The following is a 24,873-nucleotide window of genomic DNA, read 5'->3' as shown; positions in this document are numbered from 1 at the left end:
TTAATAATAGATGATAAAGACAAAGGGTCCCAGTACAAGAGGGATTACATTCATTCTGACAGAAGATGCGTTACTTGTTGTTGTCGTGGATGATTTAGTTGTTGAAGAAATTGTAGTGGTTCTTGCGGAAGTGGTTGTTGTCGCGGCTGTTGTTGTGGTTGTTGATGCAGTGCTTGGATTTGGAGCAGATGTTGTTGTTGTTGATGATGCTGTTGAAGCAGGTATTGTGGTCTGAGAAACAGCTGATGTTATGGTTGGTGAGGCTGTTGATGTTGTTGGAGCAGCTGGGCTTGTTGTTGGGGCAGCTGTGGTTGTGGTTGAAGCAGCTGTTGTCATTGTTGGTTCAGCAGTTGATGTGGTTGCAGATGCGGTGGCTGTGGTCACAGCAGATACTGCCGTTGTTAGAGCACCTGTTGTCGATGGTGGAGCAGGAGTTGTTGTGGTTGGTGCCACCATTGTGGTGGTTGGCGCAGCAGTTGTTGTGGTTGGTGATACTGTTGTTGTGGTTGGTGCACTTGTTGCTGTGGTTGGAGCAGCATTTGCCGCTGTTGGAGCAGCAGTTGTTGTGGTTGGTGCAGCTGCTGTCGTTGTTGGAGCAGCAGTTTTTATTGTTAGTGCCACCGCTGTTGTGGTTGGAGCAGTTGTTGTTGTGGTTGGTGCTGCAATCGTTGTGGTTGGAGCAGCATTGGTTGTGGTTGCAGCAGCTGTTGTTGTGGTTGGTGCAGCTGCTGTCGTTGTTGGAGCAGATGTAGTTGTGGTTGTTGTCACAGCGGTTGTGATTGGAGCAGATGTTGTTGTGGTTGGAGCAGCTGTTGTCGTTGTTGGAGCAGCTGTTGTGGTTGGTGCCACAGTGGTTGTGGTTGCAGCAGCTGTTGTTCTGGTTGGTGCTACTGTTGTTATGGGTGAAGCAGCTGTGGTTGTGGTTGGAGCAGCTGTTGTTGATGGTGCAAACGCTGTTATTTTGGTTGGTGAAGCTGCAGTTGTTGTTTGAGCAGATGTAGTTGTGGTTGTTATCACAGCGGTTGTGGTTGAAGAAGTTGTTGCTGTGGTTGGCGCCACCGAGGTTGTGGTTTTAGTAGCTGTTGTTGTGGTTGGAGCAGCATTCGTTGTGGTTGGTGCAGCTTTTGTCGATTTTGGAGCAGCTGTTGTTGTGGTTGGTGCAGCTGTTGTTGAGGGTGCAACAGCTGTTGTTGTGGTTGGTGAAGCTGCAGTCGTTGTTTGAGCAGATGTAGTTGTGGTTGTTATCACAGCGGTTGTGGTTGAAGAAGTTGTTGCTGTGGTTGGTACCACAGTGATTCTGGTTGCAGCAGCAGTTGTTGTGGTTTGCGCCACATTGGTTGTGGTTGTAGTAGCTGTTGTTGTGGTTGCAGAAGCTGTTGTTGTGGTGGGTGCTTCTGTTTTTGTGGTTGGAGCAGTTGTTGTTGTGGTTTGTGCTGCAATTGTTGTGGTTGGAGCAGCATTGGTTGTGGTTGCAGCAGCTATTGTTCTGGTTGGTGCAGCTGCTGTCGTTGTTGGAGCAGATGTAGTTGTGGTTGTTGTCACAGAGGTTGTGATTGGAGCAGATGTTGCTGTGGTTGGAGCACCAGTTGTTGTTGTTGGAGCAGCTGTTGTTGTGGTTGGTGCCACAGTGGTTGTGGTTGCAGTAGCTGTTATTGTGGTTGGAGCAGCAGTTGTTTTGGTTGGTGCTAATGTTGTTATGGGTGGTGCAGCTGTTGTTGAGGGAGCAACAGCTGTTGTTGTGGTTGGTGAAACTGCAGTCGTTGTTGGAGCAGATTTAGTTGTGATTGTTATCACAGCGGTTATAGTTGATAAAGTTGTTGCTGTGGTTGGTGCCACAATGGTTGTAGTTGCAGCAGCAGTTGTTCTGGTTGGCGCCACAGTGGTTGTGGTTGTAGTAGCTGTTGTTGTGGTTTGAGCAGCAGTTTTTGTGGTTGGTGCAGGTGTTGTTGATTTTGGAGCAGCTGTTGTTGTGGTTGGTGCTGCAGTTGTTGTGGTTGCAGCATCTCTTGTTGTGGTTGGAGCAGCTGCTGTTGTGGTTGGAGCAGCAGTTTTTGTTGTTAGTGCCACCGCTGTTGTGGTTGGAGCAGTTGTTGTTGTGGTTGGTGCTGCAATCGTTGTGTTTGGAGCAGCATTGGTTGTGGTTGCAGCAGCTGTTGTTGTGGTTGGTGCAGCTGTTGTTGTGGTTGGAGAATCTCTTTTTGTTGGTTGTGCAGCTGTTGTTGTGGTTGGAGCAGCAGTTTTTGTTGTTAGTGCCACCGCTGTTGTGGTTGCAGCAGTTGTTGTTGTGGTTGGTGCTGCAATCGTTGTGGTTGGAGCAGCATTGGTTGTGGTTTCAGCAGCTGTTGTTGTGGTTTGTGCAGCTGCTGTCGTTGTTGGAGCAGATATAGTTGTGGTTGTTGTCACAGCAGTTGTGATTGGAGCAGATGTTTCTGTGGTTGGAGCAGCTGTTGTCGTTATTGGAGCAGCTGTAGTTTTGGTTTTTATCACAGCGGTTGTGATTGAAGAAGTTGTTGCTTTGGTTGGTGCCACAGTGATTTTGGTTGGAGCAGATTTTGTGGTTGTGGTTGGGGGAGCTGTGGTCTTGGTTGGAGCAACTGTTGTTGTAGTTGGTGCAGCTGTTGTTGTGGTTGGAGAATCTGTTTTTGTTGGTTTTGCAGCTGTTGTTGTGGTTGGAGCGGCTGTTGTGGTGGTTGGAGCAGCTGTAGTTGTGGTTGGAGCAGCTGTTGTCGTTGTTGGTGCAGCTGTTGTTGTGGTTGGAGCAGATGTTGTTTTGGTTGGTGCCACAGTGGTTGTGGTTGGAGCAGCTGTTGTTGTGGATGGAGCAGCTGTTGTTGTTGGTGGTGCAGCTGTTGTTGTGGTTGGAGCAGCTGTTTTTGTTGGTTGTGAAGCTGTTGTTGTGTTTGGAACAGCTGTTGTGGTGGTTGGAGCAGCTGTAGTTGTGGTTGGAGCAGCTGTTGTTGTTGTTGGAGCAGATGTTTTTGTGGTTGGTGCCACAGTGGTTGTGGTTAGAGCAGATGTTGTTGTGATTGGTGCACCTGTTGTCGTTGTTGGTGTAGCAGTTGTTCTGGTTGGAGCAGTTGTTGTTGTTGTTGGAGCAGCAGTTGTTGTTGTTGCTGCTACTGATGTTGTGGTTGGTGCCACAGTCGTTTTGGTTGGAGCAGGTGTGGTTGTGGTGGGTGCTGAAGTGGTTCTGGTTGGAGCAGTTGTGGTTGTGGTTAGAGCAGCTTTTGTCGTTTTTGGTGTCACCGTTGTTGTTGTTTGAGCAGCTGTGGTTGTGGTTGGAACAGTTGTTGTCGTTGTTGGTGGAGCAGTTGTGGTTGTTGGTGCCACCGTTGTTGTGGTTGGAGCAGTTGTGGCTGTTGGTGCCACCGTTGTTGTGGTTGGAGAAGCTGTGGTTGTTGGTGCCACCGTTGTTGTGGTTGGAGCAGATGTTGTTGTTGCTGCAGATTTGGTGGTTGGTGCCACAGTGGTTGTGGTTGGAGCAGATGTTGTTGTGGTTGGTGCTGCAGTTGTTCTTGTTGGTGCAGCTGTGGTGGTGGTTGGTGCCACAGTGATTTTGGTTGCAGCAGCTGGTGTTGTGGTTTGAGCAGTTGTTGTTGTTGTTGGAGCAGCAGTTGTTGTTGTTGCTGCTACATTTGTTGTGGTTGGTGCCACCGTTGTTGTGGTTGGAGCAGATGTTGTTGTAATTGGTGCACCTGTTGTCGTTGTTGGAGCAGCAGTTGTGGTTGTTGCTGCCACCGTTGTTGTAGTTGGAGCAGCTGTAGTCGTTGCTGGTGCTGCAGTGGTTGTGGTTGGAGCAGCTGTTGTCGTTGTTGGAGCAGCAGTTGTGGTTGTTGGTGCCATCGTTGTTGTTGTTTGAGCAGTTGTTGTTGTGGGTGGAGCACCTGTTGTCGTTGTTGTGGTTGGAGCTTTTGTTGTTGTTGGTGCCACCGTTCTTGTGGTTGGAGCAGCTGTGGTGGTGGTTGCAGCAGCTGTTGTCATTGTTGGAGTAGCTGTGGTTGTGGTTGGTGCCACGGTGGTTGTGGTTGGTGCTGCAGTGGTTATGGTTTGAGTAGCAGTGGTTGTTGTTGGAGAAGTTGTTGTTGTGGATGGTGCTGCAGTGGTTGTTGTTGGTGCAGGTGTGGTGGTTGGTACCACAGTGGTTGTGGTTGGAGCAGATGTTGTTTTGATTGGTGCACCTGTTGTCATTGTTGGGGTAGCAGTGTTTGTGGTTGGTGCAGGAGTTGTTTTGGTTTGAGCAGCAGTTGTTGTGGTGGTTGGAGCAGCTTTTGTTGTGGTTCGTGCCAGAGCGATTGTGGTTGCAGCAGCTGTTGTTGTTACTGCTACTGTTGTTGTGGTTGGTGCTGCAGTGGTTGTGGTTTGAGCAGCTGTGGTTGTTGTTGGAGCAGCTGTTGTCGTTGTTGGAGCAGCAGTTGTTGTTGTTGGTGCCATCATTGTTGTCGTTGGAACAGCTGTGGTTGTGGTTGGAGCAGCTGTTGTCGTTGTTGGTGCAGCTGTGGTTGTGGTTGGAACAGCTGTTGCCGTTGTTGGAGCAGCTGTGGTGGTGGTTGGTGCCACAGTGGTTGTAGTTCGAGCGGCTGTTTTTGTTGTTGGAGCAGGTATTGTTGTTGTTGGAACAGCTGTGGTGGTGGTTAGTGCCACAGTGGTTGTGGTTGGAGAAGATGTTTTTGTTGTTGGTGCAGCAGTTGTGGTTGTTGGTGCCATCGTTGTTGTGGTTTGAGCAGTTGTTGTTGTGGTTGGTGCTGCAGTGGTTTTGGTTGGAGCAGCTGTGGTTGTGGGTGGAGCACCTGTTGTCATTGTTGGAGCAGCAGTTGTGGTTGTTGGTGCCACCGTTGTTGTGGTTGGAGCAGCTGTGGTTGTGGTTGCAGATGCTGTTGTCATTGTTGGAGCAGCAGTTGTTGTTGTTGGTGCCATCGTTTTTGTGTTTAAAACAGCTGTGGTTGTGGTTGGAGCAGCTGTTTTCGTTGTTGGAGCAGTAGTTGTGGTTGTTGGTGCAACCGTTGTTGTGGTTGGAGCAGCTGTGGTTGTGGTTGCAGATGCTGTTGTCATTGTTGGAGCAGCAGTTGTTGTTGTTGGTGCCATCGTTTTTGTGTTTAAAACAGCTGTGGTTGTGGTTGGAGCAGCTGTTTTCGTTGTTGGAGCAGTAGTTGTGGTTGTTGGTGCAACCGTTGTTGTGGTTGGAGCAGCTGTGGTTGTGGTTGCAGATGCTGTTGTCATTGTTGGAGCAGCAGTTGTTGTTGTTGGTGCCATCGTTTTTGTGTTTAAAACAGCTGTGGTTGTGGTTGCAGCAGCTGTTGTCATTGTTGGAGTAGCTGTGGTTGTGGTTGGTGCCACGGTTGTTGTGTTGGGAGCAGCTTTGGTTGTGGTTTGAGCAGCTGTTGTCGTTGTTGGAGCAGGATTTCTGGCGTTTGGTGAAACCGCTGTTGTGGCTGGAGCAGTTGTTGTTCTGGTTGGTGCTGCAGTGGTTGTGGTTGGATCAGCTGTGGTTGTGGTTGGAGCAGCTGTTGTCGTTGTTGGAGTAGCTATGGTTGTGGTTTGAGCAGCTGTTGTTTTGGTTGGTGCCACAGTGATTGTGGTTGGAGCAGCAGTTGTTGTTATTGCTGCAACTGTGGTTGTGGTTGGAGCAGCAGTTGTTGTTGTTGGAGCAGCAGTTGTTGTTGTTGGAGGAGCAGTTGTTGTTTTTGGTGCCACCGTTCTTGTGGTTGGAGCAGTTGTTGTTGTGGTTGGTGCTGCAATTGCTGTGGTTGGGCCAGCTGTGGTTGTGGTTGGTGCTGCAGTTGTCGTTGTTGGATTAGGAGTTGTTGTGTTTGGAGCAGCAGTTGTTGTGGTTGGAGCAGCTGTGGTTGTGAGTGGAGCAGTTGTTTTTGTGGTTGGAGCAGTTGTTGTTGTTGTTGGAGCAGCAGTTGTTGTTATTGCTGCTACTGTGGTTTTGGTTGGAGCAGCTGTTGTTGTTGTTGGAGGAGCAGTTGTTGTTTTTGGTGCCACCGTTCTTGTGGTTGGAGCAGTTGTTGTTGTGGTTGGTGCTGCAATCGCTGTGGTTGGGCCAGCTGTGGTTGTGGTTGGTGCTGCAGTTGTCGTTGTTGGATTAGGAGTTGTTGTTGTTGGAGCAGCAGTTGTTGTGGTTGGAGCAGCTGTGGTTGTGAGTGGAGTAGTTGTTTTTGTGGTTGGAGCAGTTGTTGTTGTTGTTGGAGCAGCAGTTGTTGTTGTTGCTGGTACTGTTGTTGTGCTTGGTGCCGCAGTGGTTTTGGTTCTAGCACCTGTGTTTGTGGTTGGAGCACCTGTTGTCATTGTTGGAGCAACTGTTGTTGTTGTTGGTGCCACAGTTGCTGTGGTTTGAGCAGCTGTGGTTGTGGTTGGAGCAGCTGTTGTCGTTGTTGGAGCAGCAGTTGTGGTTGTTGGTGCCAGAGTGGTTGTTGTTTGAGCAGTTGTTGTTGTGGTTGTTGCTGCAGTGGTTGTGGTTTGAGCAGCTGTTGTTGTGGGTGGAGCACCTGTTGTCGTTGTTGTGGTTGGAGCTGTTGTTGTTGTTGGTGCCACCGTTGTTGTGGTTGGAGCAGCTGTGGTTGTGGTTGCAGCAGCTGTTGTCATTGTTGGAGTAGCTGTGGTTGTGGTTGGTGCCACGGTGGTTGTGGTTGGTGCTGCAGTGGTTATGGTTTGAGTAGCAGTGGTTGTTGTTGGAGAAGTTGTTGTTGTGGGTGGTGCTGCAGTGGTTGTTGTTGGTGCAGGTGTGGTGGTTGGTACCACAGTGGTTGTGGTTGGAGCAGATGTTGTTTTGGTTTGAGCAGCAGTTTTTGTGGTGGTTGGAGCAGCTTTTTTTGTGGTTGGTGCCAGAGCGATTGTGGTTGCAGCAGCTGTTGTTGTTACTGCTACTGTTGTTGTGGTTGGTGCTGCAGTGGTTGTGGTTTGAGCAGCTGTGGTTGTTGTTGGAGCAGCTGTTGTCGTTGTTGGAGCAGCAGTTGTTGTTGTTGGTGCCATCGTTGTTGTCGTTGGAACAGCCGTGGTTGTGGTTTGAGCAGCTGTTGCCGTTGTTGAAGCAGCTGTGGTGGTGGTTGGTGCCACAGTGGTTGTAGTTCGAGCGTCTGTTTTTGTTGTTGGAGCAGGTATTGTTGTTGTTGGAACAGCTGTGGTGGTGTTTAGTGCCACAGTGGTTGTGGTTAGAGCAGCTTTTGTCGTTTTTGGTGTCACCGTTGTTGTGGTTTGAGCAGCTGTGGTTGTGGTTGGAACAGTTGTTGTCGTTGTTGGAGGAGCAGTTGTGGTTGTTGGTGCCACCGTTGTTGTGGTTGGAGCAGTTGTGGTTGTTGGTGCCACCGTTGTTGTGGTTGGAGCAGATGTTGTTGTTGCTGCAGATTTGGTGGTTGGTGCCACAGTGGTTCTTGTTGGTGCAGCTGTGGTGGTGGTTGGTGCCACAGTGATTTTGGTTGCAGCAGCTGGTGTTGTGGTTTGAGCAGTTGTTGTTGTTGTTGGAGCAGCAGTTGTTGTTGTTGCTGCTACATTTGTTGTGGTTGGTGCTGCAGGGGTTGTGGTTGGAGCAGCTTTGGTTGTAGTTGGAGCAGCTGTAGTCGTTGTTGGAGCAGCAGTTGTGGTTTTTGGTGCCACCGTTGTTGTGGTTGGAGCAGATGTTGTTGTGATTGGTGCACCTGTTGTCGTTGTTGGAGCAGCAGTTGTGGTTGTTGCTGCCACCGTTGTTGTAGTTGGAGCAGCTGTAGTCGTTGCTGGTGCTGCAGTGGTTGTGGTTGGAGCAGCTGTTGTCGTTGTTGGAGCAGCAGTTGTGGTTGTTGGTGCCATCGTTGGTGTTGTTTGAGCAGTTGTTGTTGTGGGTGGAGCACCTGTTGTCGTTGTTGTGGTTGGAGCTTTTGTTGTTGTTGGTGCCACCGTTGTTGTGGTTGGAGCAGCTGTGGTTGTGGTTGCAGCAGCTGTTGTCATTGTTGGAGTAGCTGTGGTTGTGGTTGGTGCCACGGTGGTTGTGGTTGGTGCTGCAGTGGTTATGGTTTGAGTAGCAGTGGTTGTTGTTGGAGAAGTTGTTGTTGTGGATGGTGCTGCAGTGGTTGTTGTTGGTGCAGGTGTGGTGGTTGGTACCACAGTGGTTGTTGTTGGAGCAGATGTTGTTTTGATTGGTGCACCTGTTGTCATTGTTGGGGTAGCAGTGTTTGTGGTTGGTGCAGTAGTTGTTTTGGTTTGAGCAGCAGTTGTTGTGGTGGTTGGAGCAGCTTTTGTTGTGGTTGGTGCCAGAGCGATTGTGGTTGCAGCAGCTGTTGTTGTTACTGCTGCAGTGGTTGTGGTTTGAGCAGCTGTGGTTGTTGTTGGAGCAGCAGTTGTTGTTGTTGGTGCCATCATTGTTGTCGTTGGAACAGCTGTGGTTGTGGTTGGAGCAGCTGTTGTCGTTGTTGGTGCAGCTGTGGTGGTGGGTGGAGCAGCTGTTGCCGTTGTTGGAGCAGCTGTGGTGGTGGTTGGTGCCACAGTGGTTGTAGTTCGAGCGGCTGTTTTTGTTGTTGGAGCAGGTATTGTTGTTGTTGGAACAGCTGTGGTGGTGGTTAGTGCCACAGTGGTTGTGGTTGGAGAAGATGTTTTTGTTGTTGGAGCAGCAGTTGTGGTTGTTGGTGCCATCGTTGTTGTGGTTAGAGCAGTTGTTGTTGTGGTTGGTGCTGCAGTGGTTTTGGTTGGAGCAGCTGTGGTTGTTGTTGGAGCAGCTGTTGTCGTGGTTGGAGCAGCAGTTGTGGTTTTTGGATTAGCTGTTGTCATTGTTGGAGCACCTGTTGTCGTGGTTGAAGCAGCAGTTGTGGTTGTTGGTGCCACCGTTGTTGTGGTTGGAGCAGCTGTGGTTGTGGTTGCAGATGCTGTTGTCATTGTTGGAGCAGCAGTTGTTGTTGTTGGTGCCATCGTTTTTGTGTTTGAAACAGCTGTGGTTGTGGTTGGAGCAGCTGTTTTCGTTGTTGGAGCAGTAGTTGTTGTGGTTGGTGCCACCGTTGTTGTGGTTGGAGCAGTTGTTGTTGTGGTTTGTGCTTCAGTGGTTGTGGTTGGAGCAGCTGTGGTTTTGGTTGGAGCAGCTGTTGTTGTTTTTGGAGCAGCTGTTGTCGTTATTGGAGCAGCAGTTGTGGTTTTTGGATTAGTTGTTGTCATTGTTGGAGCAGCTGTTGTCGTGGTTGAAGCAGCAGTTGTTGTGGGTGGTGCCACCGTTGTTGTGGTTGGAGCAGTTGTTGTTGTGGTTGGTGCTGCAGTGATTGTGGTTGCAGCAGCTGTTGTTGTGGTTGGAGCAGTTGTTGTTGTTGGAGCAGCAGTTGTTGTTGTTGCTGGTACTGTTGTTGTGGTTGGTGCTGCAATGGTTTTGGTTGTAGCAGCTGTGGTTGTGGTTGGAGCAGCTGTTGTCGTTGTTGGAGTAGCTATGGTTGTGGTTTGAGCAGCTGTTGTTTTGGTTGGTGCCACAGGGATTGTGGTTGGAGCAGCTGTTGTTGTTGTTGGAGCAGCTGTGTTTGTGGTTGCAGCAGCTGTTGTCATTGTTGGAGTAGCTGTGGTTGTGGTTGGTGCCACGGTTGTTTTGTTGGGAGCAGCTTTGGTTGTGGTTTGAGCAGCTGTTGTTGTTGTTGGAGCAGGATTTCTGGCGTTTGGTGCAACCGCTGTTGTGGCTGGAGCAGTTGTTGTTCTGGTTGGTGCTGCAGTGGTTGTGGTTGGATCAGCTGTGGTTGTGGTTGGAGCAGCTGTTGTCGTTGTTGGAGTAGCTATGGTTGTGGTTTGAGCAGCTGTTGTTTTGGTTGGTGCCACAGGGATTGTGGTTGGAGCAGCAGTTGTTGTTATTGCTGCAACTGTGGTTGTGGTTGGAGCAGCAGTTGTTGTTGTTGGAGGAGCACTTGTTGTTTTTGGTGCCACCGTTCTTGTGGTTGGAGCAGTTGTTGTTGTGGTTGGTGCTGCAATCGCTGTGGTTGGGCCAGCTGTGGTTGTGGTTGGTGCTGCAGTTGTCGTTGTTGGATTAGGAGTTGTTGTTGTTGGAGCAGCAGTTGTTGTGGTTGGAGCAGCTGTGGTTGTGAGTGGAGCAGTTGTGTTTGTGGTTGGAGCAGTTGTTGTTGTTGTTGGAGCAGCAGTTGTTGTTGTTGCTGGTACTGTTGTTGTGCTTGGTGCCGCAGTGGTTTTGGTTCTAGCACCTGTGTTTGTGGTTGGAGCACCTGTTGTCGTTGTTGGAGCAGCTGTTGTTGTTGTTGCTGCCACAGTTGCTGTGGTTTGAGCAGCTGTGGTTGTGGTTGGAGCAGCTTTTGTCGTTGTTGGAGCAGCAGTTGTGGTTGTTGGTGCCATAGTGGTTGTTGTTTGAGCAGTTGTTGTTGTGGTTGTTGCTGCAGTGGTTGTGGTTTGAGCAGCTGTTGTTGTGGGTGGAGCACCTGTTGTCGTTGTTGTGGTTGGAGCTGTTGTTGTTGTTGGTGCCACCGTTGTTGTGGTTGGAGCAGCTGTGGTTGTGGTTGCAGCAGCTGTTGTCATTGTTGGAGTAGCTGTGGTTGTGGTTGGTGCCACGGTGGTTGTGGTTGGTGCTGCAGTGGTTATGGTTTGAGTAGCAGTGGTTGTTGTTGGAGCAGATGTTGTTTTGGTTTGAGCAGCAGTTGTTGTGGTGGTTGGAGCAGCTTTTGTTGTGGTTGGTGCCAGAGCGATTGTGGTTGCAGCAGCTGTTGTTGTTACTGCTACTGTTGTTGTGGTTGGTGCTGCAGTGGTTGTGGTTTGAGCAGCTGTGGTTGTTGTTGGAGCAGCTGTTGTCGTTGTTGGAGCAGCAGTTGTTGTTGTTGGTGCCATCGTTGTTGTCGTTGGAACAGCTGTGGTTGTGGTTTGAGCAGCTGTTGTCGTTGTTGGTGCAGCTGTGGTTGTGGTTGGAGCAGCTGTTGCCGTTGTTGGAGCAGCTGTGGTGGTGGTTGGTGCCACAGTGGTTGTAGTTCGAGCGGCTGTTTTTGTTGTTGGAGCAGGTATTGTTGTTGTTGGAACAGCTGTGGTGGTGTTTAGTGCCACAGTGGTTGTGGTTGGAGCAGATGTTTTTGTTGTTGGAGCAGCAGATGTTGTTGTTGCTTCTACTGTTGTTGTGGTTGGTGCTGCAGTGGTTGTGGTTGGAGCAGCTGTGGTTGTGGTTGGTGCAGCCGTGGTTGTCGTTGTTGGAGCAGCAGCAGTTGTTGTTGGTGCCACCGTTGCTGTGGTTGTAGCAGCTGTGGTTGTGGTTGGAGCAGCTGTTGTCGTTGTTGGAGCAGCAGTTGTGGTTGTTGGTGCCATCGTTGTTGTGGTTTGAGCAGTTGTTGTTGTGGTTGTTGCTGCAGTGGTTGTGGTTTGAGCAGCTGTTGTTGTGGGTGGAACACCTGTTATCGTTGTTGTGGTTGGAGCTGTTGTTGTTGGTGGTGCCACGGTGGTTGTGGTTGGTGCTGCAGTGGTTATGGTTTGAGTAGCAGTGGTTGTTGTTGGAGAAGTTGTTGTTGTGGGTGGTGCTGCAGTGGTTGTTGTTGGTGCAGGTGTGGTGGTTGGTACCACAGTGGTTGTGGTTGGAGCAGATGTTGTTTTGATTGGTGCACCTGTTGTCATTGTTGGGGTAGCAGTTGTTGTGGTTGGTGCAGGAGTTGTTTTGGTTTGAGCAGCAGTTGTTGTGGTGGTTGGAGCAGCTTTTGTTGTGGTTGGTGCCAGAGCGATTGTGGTTGCAGCAGCTGTTGTTGTTACTGCTACTGTTGTTGTGGTTGGTGCTGCAGTGGTTGTGGTTTGAGCAGCTGTGGTTGTTGTTGGAGCAGCTGTTGTCGTGGTTGAAGCAGCAGTTGTTGTCGGTGGTGCCACCGTTGTTGTGGTTGGAGCAGTTGTTGTTGTGGTTGGAGCAGCTGTTGTTGTGGGTGGAGCACCTGTTGTCGTTGTTGTGGTTGGAGCAGCTGTTGTTGTGGCTGGAGCACCTGTTGTCGTTGTTGTGGTTGGAGCAGCTGTTGTTGTGGGTGGAGCACCTGTTGTCGTTGTTGTGGTTGGAGCAGCTGTGGTTGTGGTTGCAGCAGCTGTTGTCATTGTTGGAGCAGCAGTTGTGGTTTTTGGATTAGCTGTTGTCATTGTTGGAGCAGCTGTTGTCGTGGTTGAAGCAGCTGTTGTCATTGTTGGAGCAGCAGTTGTTGTTGTTGGTGCCATCGTTTTTGTGGTTGATGCCACCGTTGTTGTGGTTGGAGCAGTTGTTGTTGTGGTTGGTGCTGCAGTGGTTGTGGTTTGAGCAGCTGTGGTTGTTGTTGGAGCAGCTGTTGTCGTGGTTGAAGCAGCAGTTGTTGTGGGCGGTGCACCTGTTGTCATTGTTGGGATAGCAGTTTTTGTGGTTGGTGCAGGAGTTATTTTGGTTTGAGCAGCAGTTGTTGTGTTGGTTGGAGCAGCTTTTGTTGTGGTTGGTGCCAGAGCGATTGTGGTTGCAGCAGCTGTTGTTGTTACTGCTACTGTTGTTGTGGTCGGTGCTGCAGTGGTTGTGGTTTGAGCAGCTGTTGTCATTGTTGGAGCAGCAGTTGTTGTTGTTGGTGCCATCGTTTTTGTGGTTGGTGCCACCGTTGTTGTGGTTGGAGCAGTTGTTGTTGTGGTTTGTGTATCAGTGGTTGTGGTTGGAGCAGCTGTGGTTTTGGTTGGAGCAGCTTTTGTTGTTGTTGGAGCAGCTGTTGTCGTGGTTGGAGCAGCAGTTGTGGTTTTTGGATTAGCTGTTGTCATTGTTGGAGCAGCTGTTGTCGTGATTGAAGCAGCAGTTGTGGTTGTTGGTGCCACCGTTGTTGTGGTTGGAGCAGCTGTGGTTGTGGTTGCAGCAGCTGTTGTCATTGTTGGAGCAGCAGCAGTTGTTGTTGGTGCCACCATTGCTGTGGTTGGAGCAGCTGTTGTCGTTGTTGGAGCAAATGTTGTTGTTGTTGGAGCAGCAGTTGTGGTTGTTGGTGCCATCGTTGTTGTGGTTGGAGCAGTTGTTGTTGTGGTTGGTGCTGCAGTGGTTTTGGTTGGAGCAGCTGTGGTTGTGGTTACAGCAGTTGTTGTCATTGTTGGAGCAGCAGTTGTTGTTGTTGGTGCCATCGTTTTTCTGGTTTGAGCAGATGTTTTCGTTGTTGGAGCAGTAGTTGTTGTGGTTGGTGCCACCGTTGTTGTGTTTGGAGCAGTTGTTGTTGTGGTTTGTGTTTCAGTGGTTGTGGTTGGAGCAGCTTTGGTTTTGGTTGGAGCAGCTTTTGTTGTTGTTGGAGCAGCAGTTGTGGTTTTTGGATTAGCTGTTGTCATTGTTGGGGCAGCTGTTGTCGTGGTTGAAGCAGCAGTTGTGGTTGTTGGTGCCACCGTTGTTGTGGTTGGAGCAGCTGTGGTTGTGGTTGCAGCAGCTGTTGTCATTGTTGGAGCAGCAGCAGTTGTTGTTGGTGCCACCGTTGCTGTGGTTGGAGCAGCCGTTGTCGTTGTTGGAGCAGATGTTGTTGTTGTTGGAGCAGCAGTTGTGGTTGTTGGTGCCATCGTTGTTGTGGTTGGAGCAGTTGTTGTTGTGGTTGGAGCAGATGTTGTTGTGGTTTGTGTTTCAGTAGTTGTGGTTGGAGCAGCTGTGGTTTTGGTTGGAGCAGCTTTTGTTGTTGTTGGAGCAGCTGTTGTCGTGGTTGGAGCAGCAGTTGTGGTTTTTGGATTAGATGTTGTCATTGTTGGAGCAGCTGTTGTCGTGGTTGAAGCAGCAGTTGTGGTTTTTGGTGCCACCGTTTTTGTGGTTGGAGCAGCTGTGGTTGTGGTTGCAGCAGCTGTTGTCATTGTTGGAGCAGCAGTTGTTGTTGTTGGTGCCATCGTTGTTGTGGTTGGAGCAGCTGTTGTCGTTGTTGGAGCAGTTGTTGTTGTGGTTGGTGCTTCAGTGGTTTTGGTTGGAGCAGCTGTGGTTGTGGTTTGAGCCACTGTTGTCGTCGTTGAAGCAGCTGTTGTCGTGGTTGGAGCAGCAGTTGTTATTGTTGGTGCCACCGTTGTTGTGGTTGGAGCAGTTGTTGTTGTGGTTGGTGCTGCAGTGGTTGTGGTTGGAGCAGCTGTGGTTTTGGTTGGAGTAGCTGTTGTTGTTGTTGGAGCAGCTGTTGTCGTGGTTGGAGCAGCAGTTGTTGTGGTTGGAGCAGTTGTTGTTGTGGTTGGTGCTGCAGTGGTTGTGGTTGGAGCAGCTGTGGTTTTGGTTGGAGTAGCTGTTGTTGTTGTTGGAGCAGCTGTTGTCGTGGTTGGAGCAGCAGTTGTTGTGGGTGGTGCCACCGTTGTTGTGGTTGGAGCAGTTGTTGTTGTGGTTGTTGCTGCAGTGGTTGTGGTTGGAGCAGTTGTTGTTGTGGGTGGAGCAGCTGTTGTCGTTGTTGTGGTTGGAGCTGTTGTTGTTGTTGGTGCCACGGTGGTTGTGGTTGGTGCTGCAGTGGTTATGGTTTGAGTAGCAGTGGTTGTTGTTGGAGAAGTTGTTGTTGTGGGTGGTGCTGCAGTGGTTGTTGTTGGTGCAGGTGTGGTGGTTGGTACCACAGTGGTTGTGGATGGAGCAGATGTTGTTTTGATTGGTGCACCTGTTGTCATTGTTGGGGTAGCAGTTGTTGTGGTTGGTGCAGGAGTTGTTTTGGTTCTAGCAGCAGTTGTTGTGGTGGTTGGAGCAGCTTTTGTTGTGGTTGGTGCCAGAGCGATTGTGGTTGCAGCAGCTGTTGTTGTTACTGCTACTGTTGTTGTGGTTGGTGCTGCAGTGGTTGTGGTTTGAGCAGCTGTGGTTGTTGTTGGAGCAGTTGTTGTCGTGGTTGAAGCAGCAGTTGTTGTCGGTTGTGCCACCATTGTTGTGGTTGGAGCAGTTGTTGTTGTGGTTGGAGCAGCTGTTGTTGTGGGTGGAGCACCTGTTGTCGTTGTTGTGGTTGGAGCAGCTGTTGTTGTGGCTGGAGCACCTGTTGTCGTTGTTGTGGTTGGAGCAGCTGTTGTTGTGGGTGGAGCACCTGCTGTCGTTGTTGTGGTTGGAGCAGCTGTGGTTGTGGTTGCAGCAGCTGTTGTCATTGTTGGAGCAGCAGTTGTTGTTGTTGGTGCCATCGTTTTTGTGTTTGTAACAGCTGTGGTTTTGGTTGGAGCAGATGTTTTCGTTGTTGGAGCAGTAGTTGTTGTGGTTGGTGCCACCGTTGTTGTGGTTGGAGCAGTTGTTTTTGTGGGTGGAGCACCTGTTGTCATTGTTGTGGTTGGAGCAGCTGTGGTTGTGGTTGCAGCAGCTGTTGTCATTGTTGGAGCAGCAGTTGTTGTTGTTGGAGCAGCTGTTGTCGTGGTTGGAGCAGCAGTTGTTGTGGGTGGTGCCACCGTTGTTGTGGTTGGAGCAGTTGATGTTGTGGTTTGTGTTTCAGTGGTTGTGGTTGGAGCAGCTGTGGTTTTCGTTGGAGCAGCTTTTGTTGTTGTTGGAGCAGCTGTTGTCGTGGTTGGAGCAGCAGTTGTGGTTTTTGGATTAGCTGTTGTCATTGTTGGAGCAGCTGTTGTCGTGGTTGAAGCAGCAGTTGTGGTTGTTGGTGCCACCGTTGTTGTGGATGGAGCAGCTGTGGTTGTGGTTGCAGCAGCTGTTGTCATTGTTGGAGCAGCAGCAGTTGTTGTTGGTGCCACCGTTGCTGTGGTTGGAGCAGCTGTTGTCGTTGTTGGAGCAGATGTTGTTGTTGTTGGAGCAGCAGTTGTGGTTGTTGGTGCCATCGTTGTTGTGGTTGGAGCAGTTGTTGTTGTGGTTGCAGCAGCTGTTGTCATTGTTGGAGCAGCAGCAGTTGTTGTTGGTGCCACCGTTGCTGTGGTTGGAGCAGCTGTTGTCGTTTTTGGAGCAGATGTTGTTGTTGTTGGAGCAGCAGTTGTGGTTGTTGGTGCCATCGTTTTTGTGGTTGGAGCATTTGTTGTTGTGGTTGGTGCTGCAGTGGTTGTGGTTGGAGCAGTTGTTGTTGTGGTTGCAGCAGCTGTTGTCATTGTTGGAGCAGCAGTTGTTGTTGTTGGTGCCACCGTTGCTGTGGTTGGAGCAGCTGTTGTCGTTTTTGGAGCAGATGTTGTTGTTGTTGGAGCAGCAGTTGTGGTTGTTGGTGCCATCGTTTTTGTGGTTGGAGCATTTGTTGTTGTGGTTGGTGCTGCAGTGGTTTTGGTTGGAGCAGCTGTGGTTGTGGTGACAGCAGCTGTTGTCATTGTTGGAGCAGCAGTTGTTGTTGTTGGTGCCATCGTTTTTGTGGTTTGAGCAGATGCTTTTGTTGTTGGAGCAGTAGTTGTTGTGGTTGGTGCCACCGTTGTTGTGGTTGGAGCAGTTGTTTTTGTGGGTGGAGCACCTGTTGTCGTTGTTGTGGTTGGAGCAGCTGTGGTTGTAGTTGCAGCAGCTTTTGTCATTGTTGGAGCAGCAGTTGTTGTTGTTGGAGCAGCTGTTGTCGTGGTTGGAGCAGCAGTTGTTGTGGGTGGTGCCACCGTTGTTGTGGTTGGAGCAGTTGTTGTTGTGGTCTTTGCTGCAGTGGTTGTGGTTGGAGCAGCTGTTTTTGTGGGTGGAGCACCTGTTGTCGTTGTTGTGGTTGGAGCAGCTGTGGTTGTGGTTGCAGCAGCTGTTCTCATTGTTGGAGCAGCAGTTGTTGTTGTTGGTGCCATCGTTTTTGTGGTTGGTGCCACCGTTGTTGTGGTTGGAGCAGTTGTTGTTGTGGTTTGTGTTTCAGTGGTTGTGGTTGGAGCAGCTGTGGTTTTGGTTGGAGCAGCTTTTGTTGTTGTTGGAGCAGCTGTTGTCGTGGTTGGAGCAGCAGTTGTGGTTTTTGGATTAGCTGTTTTCATTGTTGGAGCAGCTGTTGTCGTGGTTGAAGCAGCAGTTGTGGTTGTTGGTGCCACCGTTGTTGTGGATGGAGCAGCTGTGGTTGTGGTTGCAGCAGCTGTTGTCATTGTTGGAGCAGCAGCAGTTGTTGTTGGTGCCACCGTTGCTGTGGTTGGAGCAGCTGTTGTCGTTGTTGGAGCAGATGTTGTTGTTGTTGGAGCAGCAGTTGTGGTTGTTGGTGCCATCGTTGTTGTGGTTGGAGCATTTGTTGTTGTGGTTGGTGCTGCAGTGGTTTTGGTTGGAGCAGCTGTGGTTGTGGTGACAGCAGCTGTTGTCATTGTTGGAGCAGCAGTTGTTGTTGTTGGTGCCATCGTTTTTGTGGTTTGAGCAGATGCTTTTGTTGTTGGAGCAGTAGTTGTTGTGGTTGGTGCCACCGTTGTTGTGGTTGGAGCAGTTGTTGTTGTGGTTTGTGTTTCAGTGGTTGTGGTTGGAGCAGCTGTGGTTTTGGTTGGAGCAGCTTTTGTTGTTGTTGGAGCAGCAGTTGTGGTTTTTGGATTTGCTGTTGTCATTGTTGGGGCATCTGTTGTCGTGGTTGAAGCAGCAGTTGTGGTTGTTGGTGCCACCGTTGTTGTGGTTGGAGCAGCTGTGGTTGTGGTTGCAGCAGCTGTTGTCATTGTTGGAGCAGCAGCAGTTGTTGTTGGTGCCACCGTTGCTGTGGTTGGAGCAGCTGTTGTCGTTGTTGGAGCAGATGTTGTTGTTGTTGGAGCAGCAGTTGTGGTTGTTGGTGCCACCGTTGTTGTGGTTGGAGCAGCTGTGGTTGTGGTTGCAGCAGCTATTGTCATTGTTGGAGCAGCAGTTGTTGTTGTTGGTGCCATCGTTTTTGTGGTTGGAGCAGCTGTTTTCGTTGTTGGAGCAGTTGTTGTTGTGGTTGTTGCTGCAGTGGTTGTGGTTGGAGCAGCTGTTGTTGTGGGTGGAGCACCTGTTGTCGTTGTTGTGGTTGGAGCAGCTGTGGTTGTGGTTGCAGCAGCTGTTGTCATTGTTGGAGCAGCAGTTGTTGTTGTTGGTGCCATCGTTTTTGTGGTTGGAGCAGCTGTTTTCGTTGTTGGAGCCGTTGTTGTTGTGGTTGTTGCTGCAGTGGTTGTGGTTGGAGCAGCTGTTGTTGTGGGTGGAGCACCTGTTGTCGTTGTTGTGGTTGGAGCAGCTGTGGTTGTGGTTGCAGCAGCTGTTGTCATTGTTGGAGCAGCAGTTGTTGTTGTTGGTGCCATCGTTTTTGTGGTTGGAACAGCTGTGGTTGTGGTTGCAGCAGCTGTTGTCATTGTTGGAGGAGCAGTTGTTGTTGTTGGTGCCATCGATTTTGTGGTTGGAGCAGCTGTTGTCGTTGTTGGAGCAGTTGTTGTTGTGGTTGGTGCTTCAGTGGTTTTGGTTGGAGCAGCTGTGGTTGTGGTTTGAGCCACTGTTGTCGTCGTTGAAGCAGCTGTTGTCGTGGTTGGAGCAGCAGTTGTTATTGTTGGTGCCACCGTTTTTGTGGTTGGAGCAGTTGTTGTTGTGGTTGTTGCTGCAGTGGTTGTGGTTGGAGCAGCTGTGGTTTAGGTTGGAGTAGCTGTTGTTGTTGTTGGAGCAGCTGTTGTCGTGGTTGGAGCAGCAGTTGTTGTGGGTGGTGCCACCGTTGTTGTGGTTGGAGCAGTTGTTGTTGTGGTTGTTGCTGCAGTGGTTGTGGTTGGAGCAGTTGTTGTTGTGGGTGGAGCACCTGTTGTCGTTGTTGTGGTTGGAGCTGTTGTTGTTGTTGGTGCCACGGTGGTTGTGGTTGGTGCTGCAGTGGTTATGGTTTGAGTAGCAGTGGTTGTTGTTGGATTAGTTGTTGTTGTGGGTGGTGCTGCAGTGGTTGTGGTTGGAGCAGCTGTGGTTTTGGTTGGAGCAGCTGTTGTTGTTGTTGGAGCAGTTGTTGTCGTGGTTGGAGCAGCAGTTGTTGTGGTTGGTGCTGCAGTGGTTGTGGTTGGAGCAGCTGTGGTTTTGGTTGGAGCAGCTTTTGTTGTTGTTGGAGCAGCTGTTGTCGTGGTTGGAGCAGCAGTTGTGGTTTTTGGATTAGCTGTTGTCATTGTTGGAGCAGCTGTTGTCGTGGTTGAAGCAGCAGTTGTGGTTGTTGGTGCCACCGTTGTTGTGGTTGGAGCAGCTGTGGTTGTGGTTGCAGCAGCTGTTGTCATTGTTGGAGCAGCAGCAGTTGTTGTTGGTGCCACCGTTGCTGTGGTTGGAGCAGCTGTTGTCGTTGTTGGAGCAGATGTTGTTGTTGTTGGAGCAGTAGTTGTGGTTGTTGGTGCCATCGTTGTTGTGGTTGGAGCAGTTGTTGTTGTGGTTGGTGCTGCAGTGGTTGTGGTTGGAGAAGGTGTGGTTGTGGGTGGAGCACCTGTTGTCGTTGTTGGAGCAGCAGTTGTGGTTGTTGGTGCCACCGTTGTTGTGGTTGGAGCAGCTTTGGTTGTGGTTGCACCAGCTGTTGTTATTGTTGGAGCAGCAGTTGTTGTGGTTGGTGCCACCGTTTTTGTGGTTGGAGCAGTTGTTGTTGTGGTTTGTGTTTCAGTGGTTGTGGTTGGAGCAGCTGTTTTCGTTGTTGGAGCAGTAATTGTTGTGGTTGGTGCTTCAGTGGTTTTGGTTGGAGAAGCTGTGGTTGTGGTTTGAGCCACTGTTGTCGTCGTTGAAGCAGCTGTTGTCGTGGTTGGAGCAGCAGTTGTTATTGTTGGTGCCACCGTTGTTGTGGTTGGAGCAGTTGTTTTTGTGGTTGGTGCTGCAGTGGTTGTGGTTGGAGCAGCTGTGGTTTTGGTTGGAGCAGCTGTTGTTGTTGTTGGAGCAGCTGTTGTCGTGGTTGGAGCAGCAGTTGTTATTTTTGGATTAGCTGTTGTCGTTGTTGGAGCAGCTGTTGTCGTGGTTGAAGCAGCAGTTGTTGTGGGTGGTGCCACCGTTGTTGTGGTTGGAGCAGTTTTTGTTGTGGTTGGTGCTGCAGTGGTTGTGGTTGGAGCAGCTGTGGTTGTGGTTGGTGCCACAGCGTTTGTGGTTGCAGCAGCTGTTGTTGTGGTTGGAGCAGCTGTTTTTGTTGTTGGAGCAACAGTTGTTGTTGTTGGTGCCACAGTTGCTGTGGTTGGAGCAGTTGTTGTTTTTGTTGGTGCCGCAGTGGTTGTGGTTGGAGTAACTGTGGTTGTGGTTGGAGCAGCTGTTGTCGTTGTTGGAGCTGCAGTTGTGGTTGTTGGTGCCATCGTTGTTGTGGTTATAGCAGTTGTTGTTGTGGTTGTTGCTGCAGTGGTTGTGGTTGGAGCAGCTGTGGTTTTGGGTGGAGCACCTGTTGTCGTTGTTGGAGCAGCAGTTGTGGTTGTTGGTGCCACAGTTGCTGTGGTTTGAGCCACCGTTGTTGTGGTTGGAGCAGCTGTTGTTGTGGTTGGTGCTGCAGTTGTTGTGGTTTGAGCAGCTGTGGTTGTTGTTGGAGCAGCTGTTGTCGTCGTTGAAGCAGCAGTTGTGGTTGTTGGTGCCACCGTTGTTGTGGTTGGAGCAGTTGTTGTTGTGGTTGGTGCTTCAGTGGTTTTGGTTGGAGCAGCTGTGGTTGTGGTTTGAGCCACTGTTGTCGTCGTTGAAGCAGCTGTTGTCGTGGTTGAAGCAGCAGTTGTGGTTGTTGGTGCCACCGTTGTTGTGGTTGGAGCAGTTGTTGTTGTGGTTGGTGCTTCAGTGGTTTTGGTTGGAGCAGCTGTGGTTGTGGTTTGAGCCACTGTTGTCGTCGTTGAAGCAGCTGTTGTCGTGGTTAGAGCAGCAGTTGTGGTTGTTGGTTCCACCGTTGTTGTGGTTGGAGCAGCTGTTGTTGTGGTTGGAGCAGCTGTATTTGTGGTTTGTGCCACAGTGGTTGTGGTTGCTGCTGCAGTGGTTATGGTTGGAGCAGTGGTGGTTGTGGTTTGAGCAGCTGTTGTCGTTGTTGGTGCAGCTGTGGTTGTGGTTGGAGCAGCTGTTGCCGTTGTTGGAGCAGCTGTGGTGGTGGTTGGTGCCACAGTGGTTGTATTTGGAGCTTCTTTTTTTGTTGTTGGAGCAGGTATTGTTGTTGTTGGAACAGCTGTGGTGGTGTTTAGTGCCACAGTGGTTGTGGTTGGAGCAGATGTTGTTGTGGTTGGTGCAGCAGTTGTTTTGGTTGGAGCAGTTTTTTTTGTTGTTGGAGCAGCAGTTGTTGTTGATGCTGCTACTGTTGTTGTTGTTGGTGCTGCAGTGGTTGTGGTTGGAGCAGCTGTGGTTGTGGTTGGTGCAGCTGTGGTTGTCGTTGTTGGAGCAGCAGCAGTTTTTGTTGGTGCCACCGTTGCTGTGGTTGGAGCAGCTGTTGTTGTGGTTGGAGCAGTTGTTGTTGTAATTGGTGCTGCAATCGTTGTGGTTGGGCCAGCTGTGGTTGTGGTTGGTGCTGCAGTTGTTGTGGGTAAAGTACAGGTTGGTCCACTTTTTATGGTACCAACACTCTGCATGAAAGGTCGAGAACCCAGGCTTGAAGCAGCTGCACACAGGTTGCTGGATGCACAGCCGTAAGCTGGAAAATCATTGGTGCCATTGTTCACTGTAGATGAAAAATCCCAGTTTTAACAATTTCACATATTTTTAAACATACATGACTGTGTACTAGCCTTTGGAAATCAAGACATACTTATATAAAAATATAATATTAATGGGTATAAGTTTAAAAAGTTTTCGAGGCATCATTTCAGTAAACTATTTCCATTTAGCAAACATAAATATCTTGTACATAAAAAGTAATCTAACATCTTTTTTAATCTGTTCTTTTAGGTGACAATGCTGAAACTTGAAATCTTACTGTAGTGACTTTTGGGTGTACTCTAAGACCTGAGTTGTGTCTTCAACGTTTCTAATGTATAATACCATACCCACCAGTAAACAATATTTAATTAGACACACGAACAGAGCCTGATTTTCAGTCAGTTGTTTCGTGACTTTCACATTCAAGTTATTGAAAACATGTACTACAATGTCAGAAGCCAAAGTGATTTCCTTTTAATGAACAGTGTTCTTACACTCAGTGTTCTATTATCACATATGTTTTTTTTCCATTTAAAGCAGGTAACTGATTTTTCCATCATCAAGAAATCAAAGTGCTCTTCTAAATGCTTTCATGTGTATTTTCTTTACTTTGCTCTTTTTGTGATGGACATTTAACTCTTTGTTTTCAGCTCTTGTTTTATACAAATGATTATTCATGACAATAACTGACGGATTAATCAGTACCTCCATGCTACAAATATTGATTTTTTTTTTTTTAAAGTTTCGGGAATACTTCTTAACTAATATATTTATGTGTTGTGTACAAATATGTATCATTTCCTACACTGATGATCAAATCTTCATCTTTAACGATTTAAAGTACAAAATCACATTCATTACAAATACGGATAAAATGCTTGGTAATGGTTTTCCTGACTGACTGGAAAAAAAGAATTTCTGTTTAATTTATTTGATGCAAAAACCAAATTTAAAGATGATTTTTGTTAAAGTATGCATGATGAAGACTCACTCATTGATTGAAAGCATTGGTCCTCCACTCCCTGACATTGCAATGGTGTGTTGCAGTGAGAGGTGGAACAATAGTTACATAGTAGGCCGTTACTTGACTGAGGAGTAGGGGCTGAAACAGAAAAGAACATAATTTCATTTTAGAACAGAATATTTCAGCAGATATCAGAATATGGTTTCTTATCCTTTTCTGTCATGTCTGTTCGGTTATGTGTCTTTAACTTAACTGATTTCTACTTACCAGCCAGAGTTGCTGAGTTGCAGTTATTCGTGTTGCAGCACGTGGCAGATGCAAGAGCACTTTGAACACCCAGGTCAACTGAAAATGTCTGACAGCCCGTAGTTGGACACAGGGAGGAAGATGCACATGCCTTGTAGATTTGTGTTGCCGTAGTTCCAGATGAGGTAGCTGCAAAGTAATTTTAATATTTTTAATGATAAATTTTATTAATGTTGATGGAAAGCACACATAGCTTCACAGGTATTTGAAATTTACTGAACTGTATGAAATAATATGAAGAAAAAATTACCTAAAATAGTAGCTGTAACACACATGGTCTCTGAAGAACATGTTTTTGCTACTGTGGTTGAACACGTCTGATCTGTGCAGGTTTTACACTGAAGGGCTCCAGCTGCAATCAGGAGAGAAACAATGAAAGGACTGAAGTTAAAATGAAAGATTACAGGTTTTTAAATACCCCACTATACTGGTATTATTAAAGAGTCTTTATCTCTTCTATTTTTTAAGCTGTTGCACAGATTTATTAAATGCTGTTAATCGCTTTAACATCTGTATAAATATATTTTTTAATAAAGTGACATGAAACACTACATTAGTGTTAATTTAAGGTTAAGGAAATAAGGATCATTTAAATCACGGAGGCCTGCTCCAACAACTGTCAACCATTTAACAGTTTCTGAGTCTATATTTAAAATGTTATAATTTTTATGGCATTGGTAGCACCAACTAGTGCAAGAAAAGAATGTTGATTACAGTTCATCGTTCAACTCAATTAGGTGTCCCCCCTTTAGGGACACCTACACCAGGAGATGCTGGACTAGAGCAGGTCAGATACTGAAGAACCCATCCCATCCTGGCAACAAACTGTTCCAAGGTTCCGTATCATCCGGGCAACGACAGAGAGACTCAAGAGGAGCTTCTAGCCCCAACCCATCCGGGCCCTAAACCTTAACATTTAATGTACAGAATTTACCTGCTTGCTGCATACAATGCTACTACTGCACATAATACTTACTGCATCAAATGCTACTTTGTACATAATTTATCTACTTGATGCACACAATGCCACTTGCTGCACATAGTGTCCCCCATGTATATATTCACTTAATGTATATAATGTTCTTCTCTCCCCTTTTGCACAGTCGAGGAGCATGTCAGGATACATTTCACTGTGTGCTGTACTTGTATAACTATGCATGTGACAAATAAATAATCTTGAATCTTGAATCTTGAATTGAATCTGACCACAAGATGTGATCAGCACTTTTTTATGCAGCACTATTTTTTGCAATATTAAGTTGGACTTCAACCCCGGGTTATCTCTGGGTTAAGTCTATTTTCCCGAACACACTCAAACAGTTCACAAGATAACAGGTTGTGGCATCCAAATCACAAACTGAACTAAGGTTTTCAACAAAGTACTAATCCTAATATCCATCATTATGTCCTTCACGTATATTTGGTCATCACTTTTCCTTATTTCTAGTATGAAGTAGACCTAATCCACTCAGTAAAATAATTTGAACAAAGTGAAATATTTCCACATCAGTTTGCCAAACAGATTCAGAAACCTGTTTTTGTTTGTTTGTTTGTTTGTTTGTTTTATTTTAATTGGGTCTATCACATGCAATAATCTATATTCCCTACAGATATGCTGACAAATATTTGATTTCCTGTCAATGCTTTGGAAAGAAACTTATGTTTGTGGTTCGATCCACCACAAACATAACTAAGTGATCCTCTTGTAAAGTGTTTGGATGTTTTTGGGAAAAGACATTTAATACATGTATAAAATAAATTTTAAGGTTTTTGTTTGTTTGTTTGTTTGTTTTCTTTTACTGTTAAATTTGAAGTGTTTTAGTGTTAGATTTGAAATGCTTAAATCAAATCTTGAATGATAAGAAAAAGTGTAGTTACCTGTGCTGGATATTCCCAAGAGAAGGATCAGAGCAGTCACCTTCATTGCGATGAACAGGTCAGTTCTACAGATTAGTTTCCCTGGACTGATACTAAACCTCAGGAGCACTGCTACACTTTATATACTGAACAGGTGAATTCAGGATTGGGTGTGTTTAATTTTTTAAAGCATGAACATTTAGAAAATTCATTTGTCAAAGGGTGTGGTACACTACCACACCCTTTGTTCAATTGTACATTGAAACAAAAAGGGTATGCAACAGCGTCCTCATTTTCTCTTTTGCTATGTAATATTATTTTAGTTACATATTCATGCATGTCTTGCATTTCTTTACTTACTAAATTAATGTGACTCCATTAATACTGGTCAGAGTTGATAAAACCTGGTAGAGTATGGAATGAATAGCCATGGTGAGATAATTCCTACCTCATACTACATGAAATATTGCAATGCATTATTTTTTAAATCCCTCAAAACCTTTGGAAGATTTAA

The 24,873-nt window shown here is 47.8% G+C and overlaps 2 protein-coding genes across 2 annotated transcripts; both read right to left on the bottom strand.

Moving 5' to 3' along the window:
- LOC148102912 (uncharacterized) lies at positions 1-24,426 on the bottom strand. Its single transcript, XM_087840407.1, has 16 exons — positions 24,381-24,426; positions 22,753-22,854; positions 22,464-22,631; positions 22,302-22,334; positions 19,537-21,254; positions 17,248-17,331; positions 15,325-16,404; positions 13,321-13,392; positions 12,549-12,894; positions 11,313-11,462; positions 10,131-10,847; positions 8,334-8,810; positions 7,635-7,787; positions 6,258-6,575; positions 4,326-5,123; positions 1-89 (listed from the first exon to the last, which is right to left on the bottom strand). The coding sequence occupies exons 1-16, from the start codon at positions 24,424-24,426 to the stop codon at positions 1-3; spliced, it is 6,351 nt and encodes a 2,116-aa protein (XP_087696533.1).
- Positions 1,073-4,188, bottom strand: LOC148102913 (uncharacterized). The gene is made up of 3 exons (XM_087840399.1): positions 3,696-4,188; positions 3,370-3,629; positions 1,073-1,297 (listed from the first exon to the last, which is right to left on the bottom strand). The coding sequence occupies exons 1-3, from the start codon at positions 4,186-4,188 to the stop codon at positions 1,073-1,075; spliced, it is 978 nt and encodes a 325-aa protein (XP_087696525.1).
- Positions 24,427-24,873: the final 447 nt, after the last annotated feature.

Source organism: Neolamprologus brichardi, chromosome 4, assembly GCF_056152115.1.
Source record: "Neolamprologus brichardi isolate AB-2024 chromosome 4, ASM5615211v1, whole genome shotgun sequence".
Classification (NCBI taxonomy): domain Eukaryota; kingdom Metazoa; phylum Chordata; class Actinopteri; order Cichliformes; family Cichlidae; genus Neolamprologus; species Neolamprologus brichardi.
This window is presented reverse-complemented; position numbering and strand designations above follow the sequence as displayed.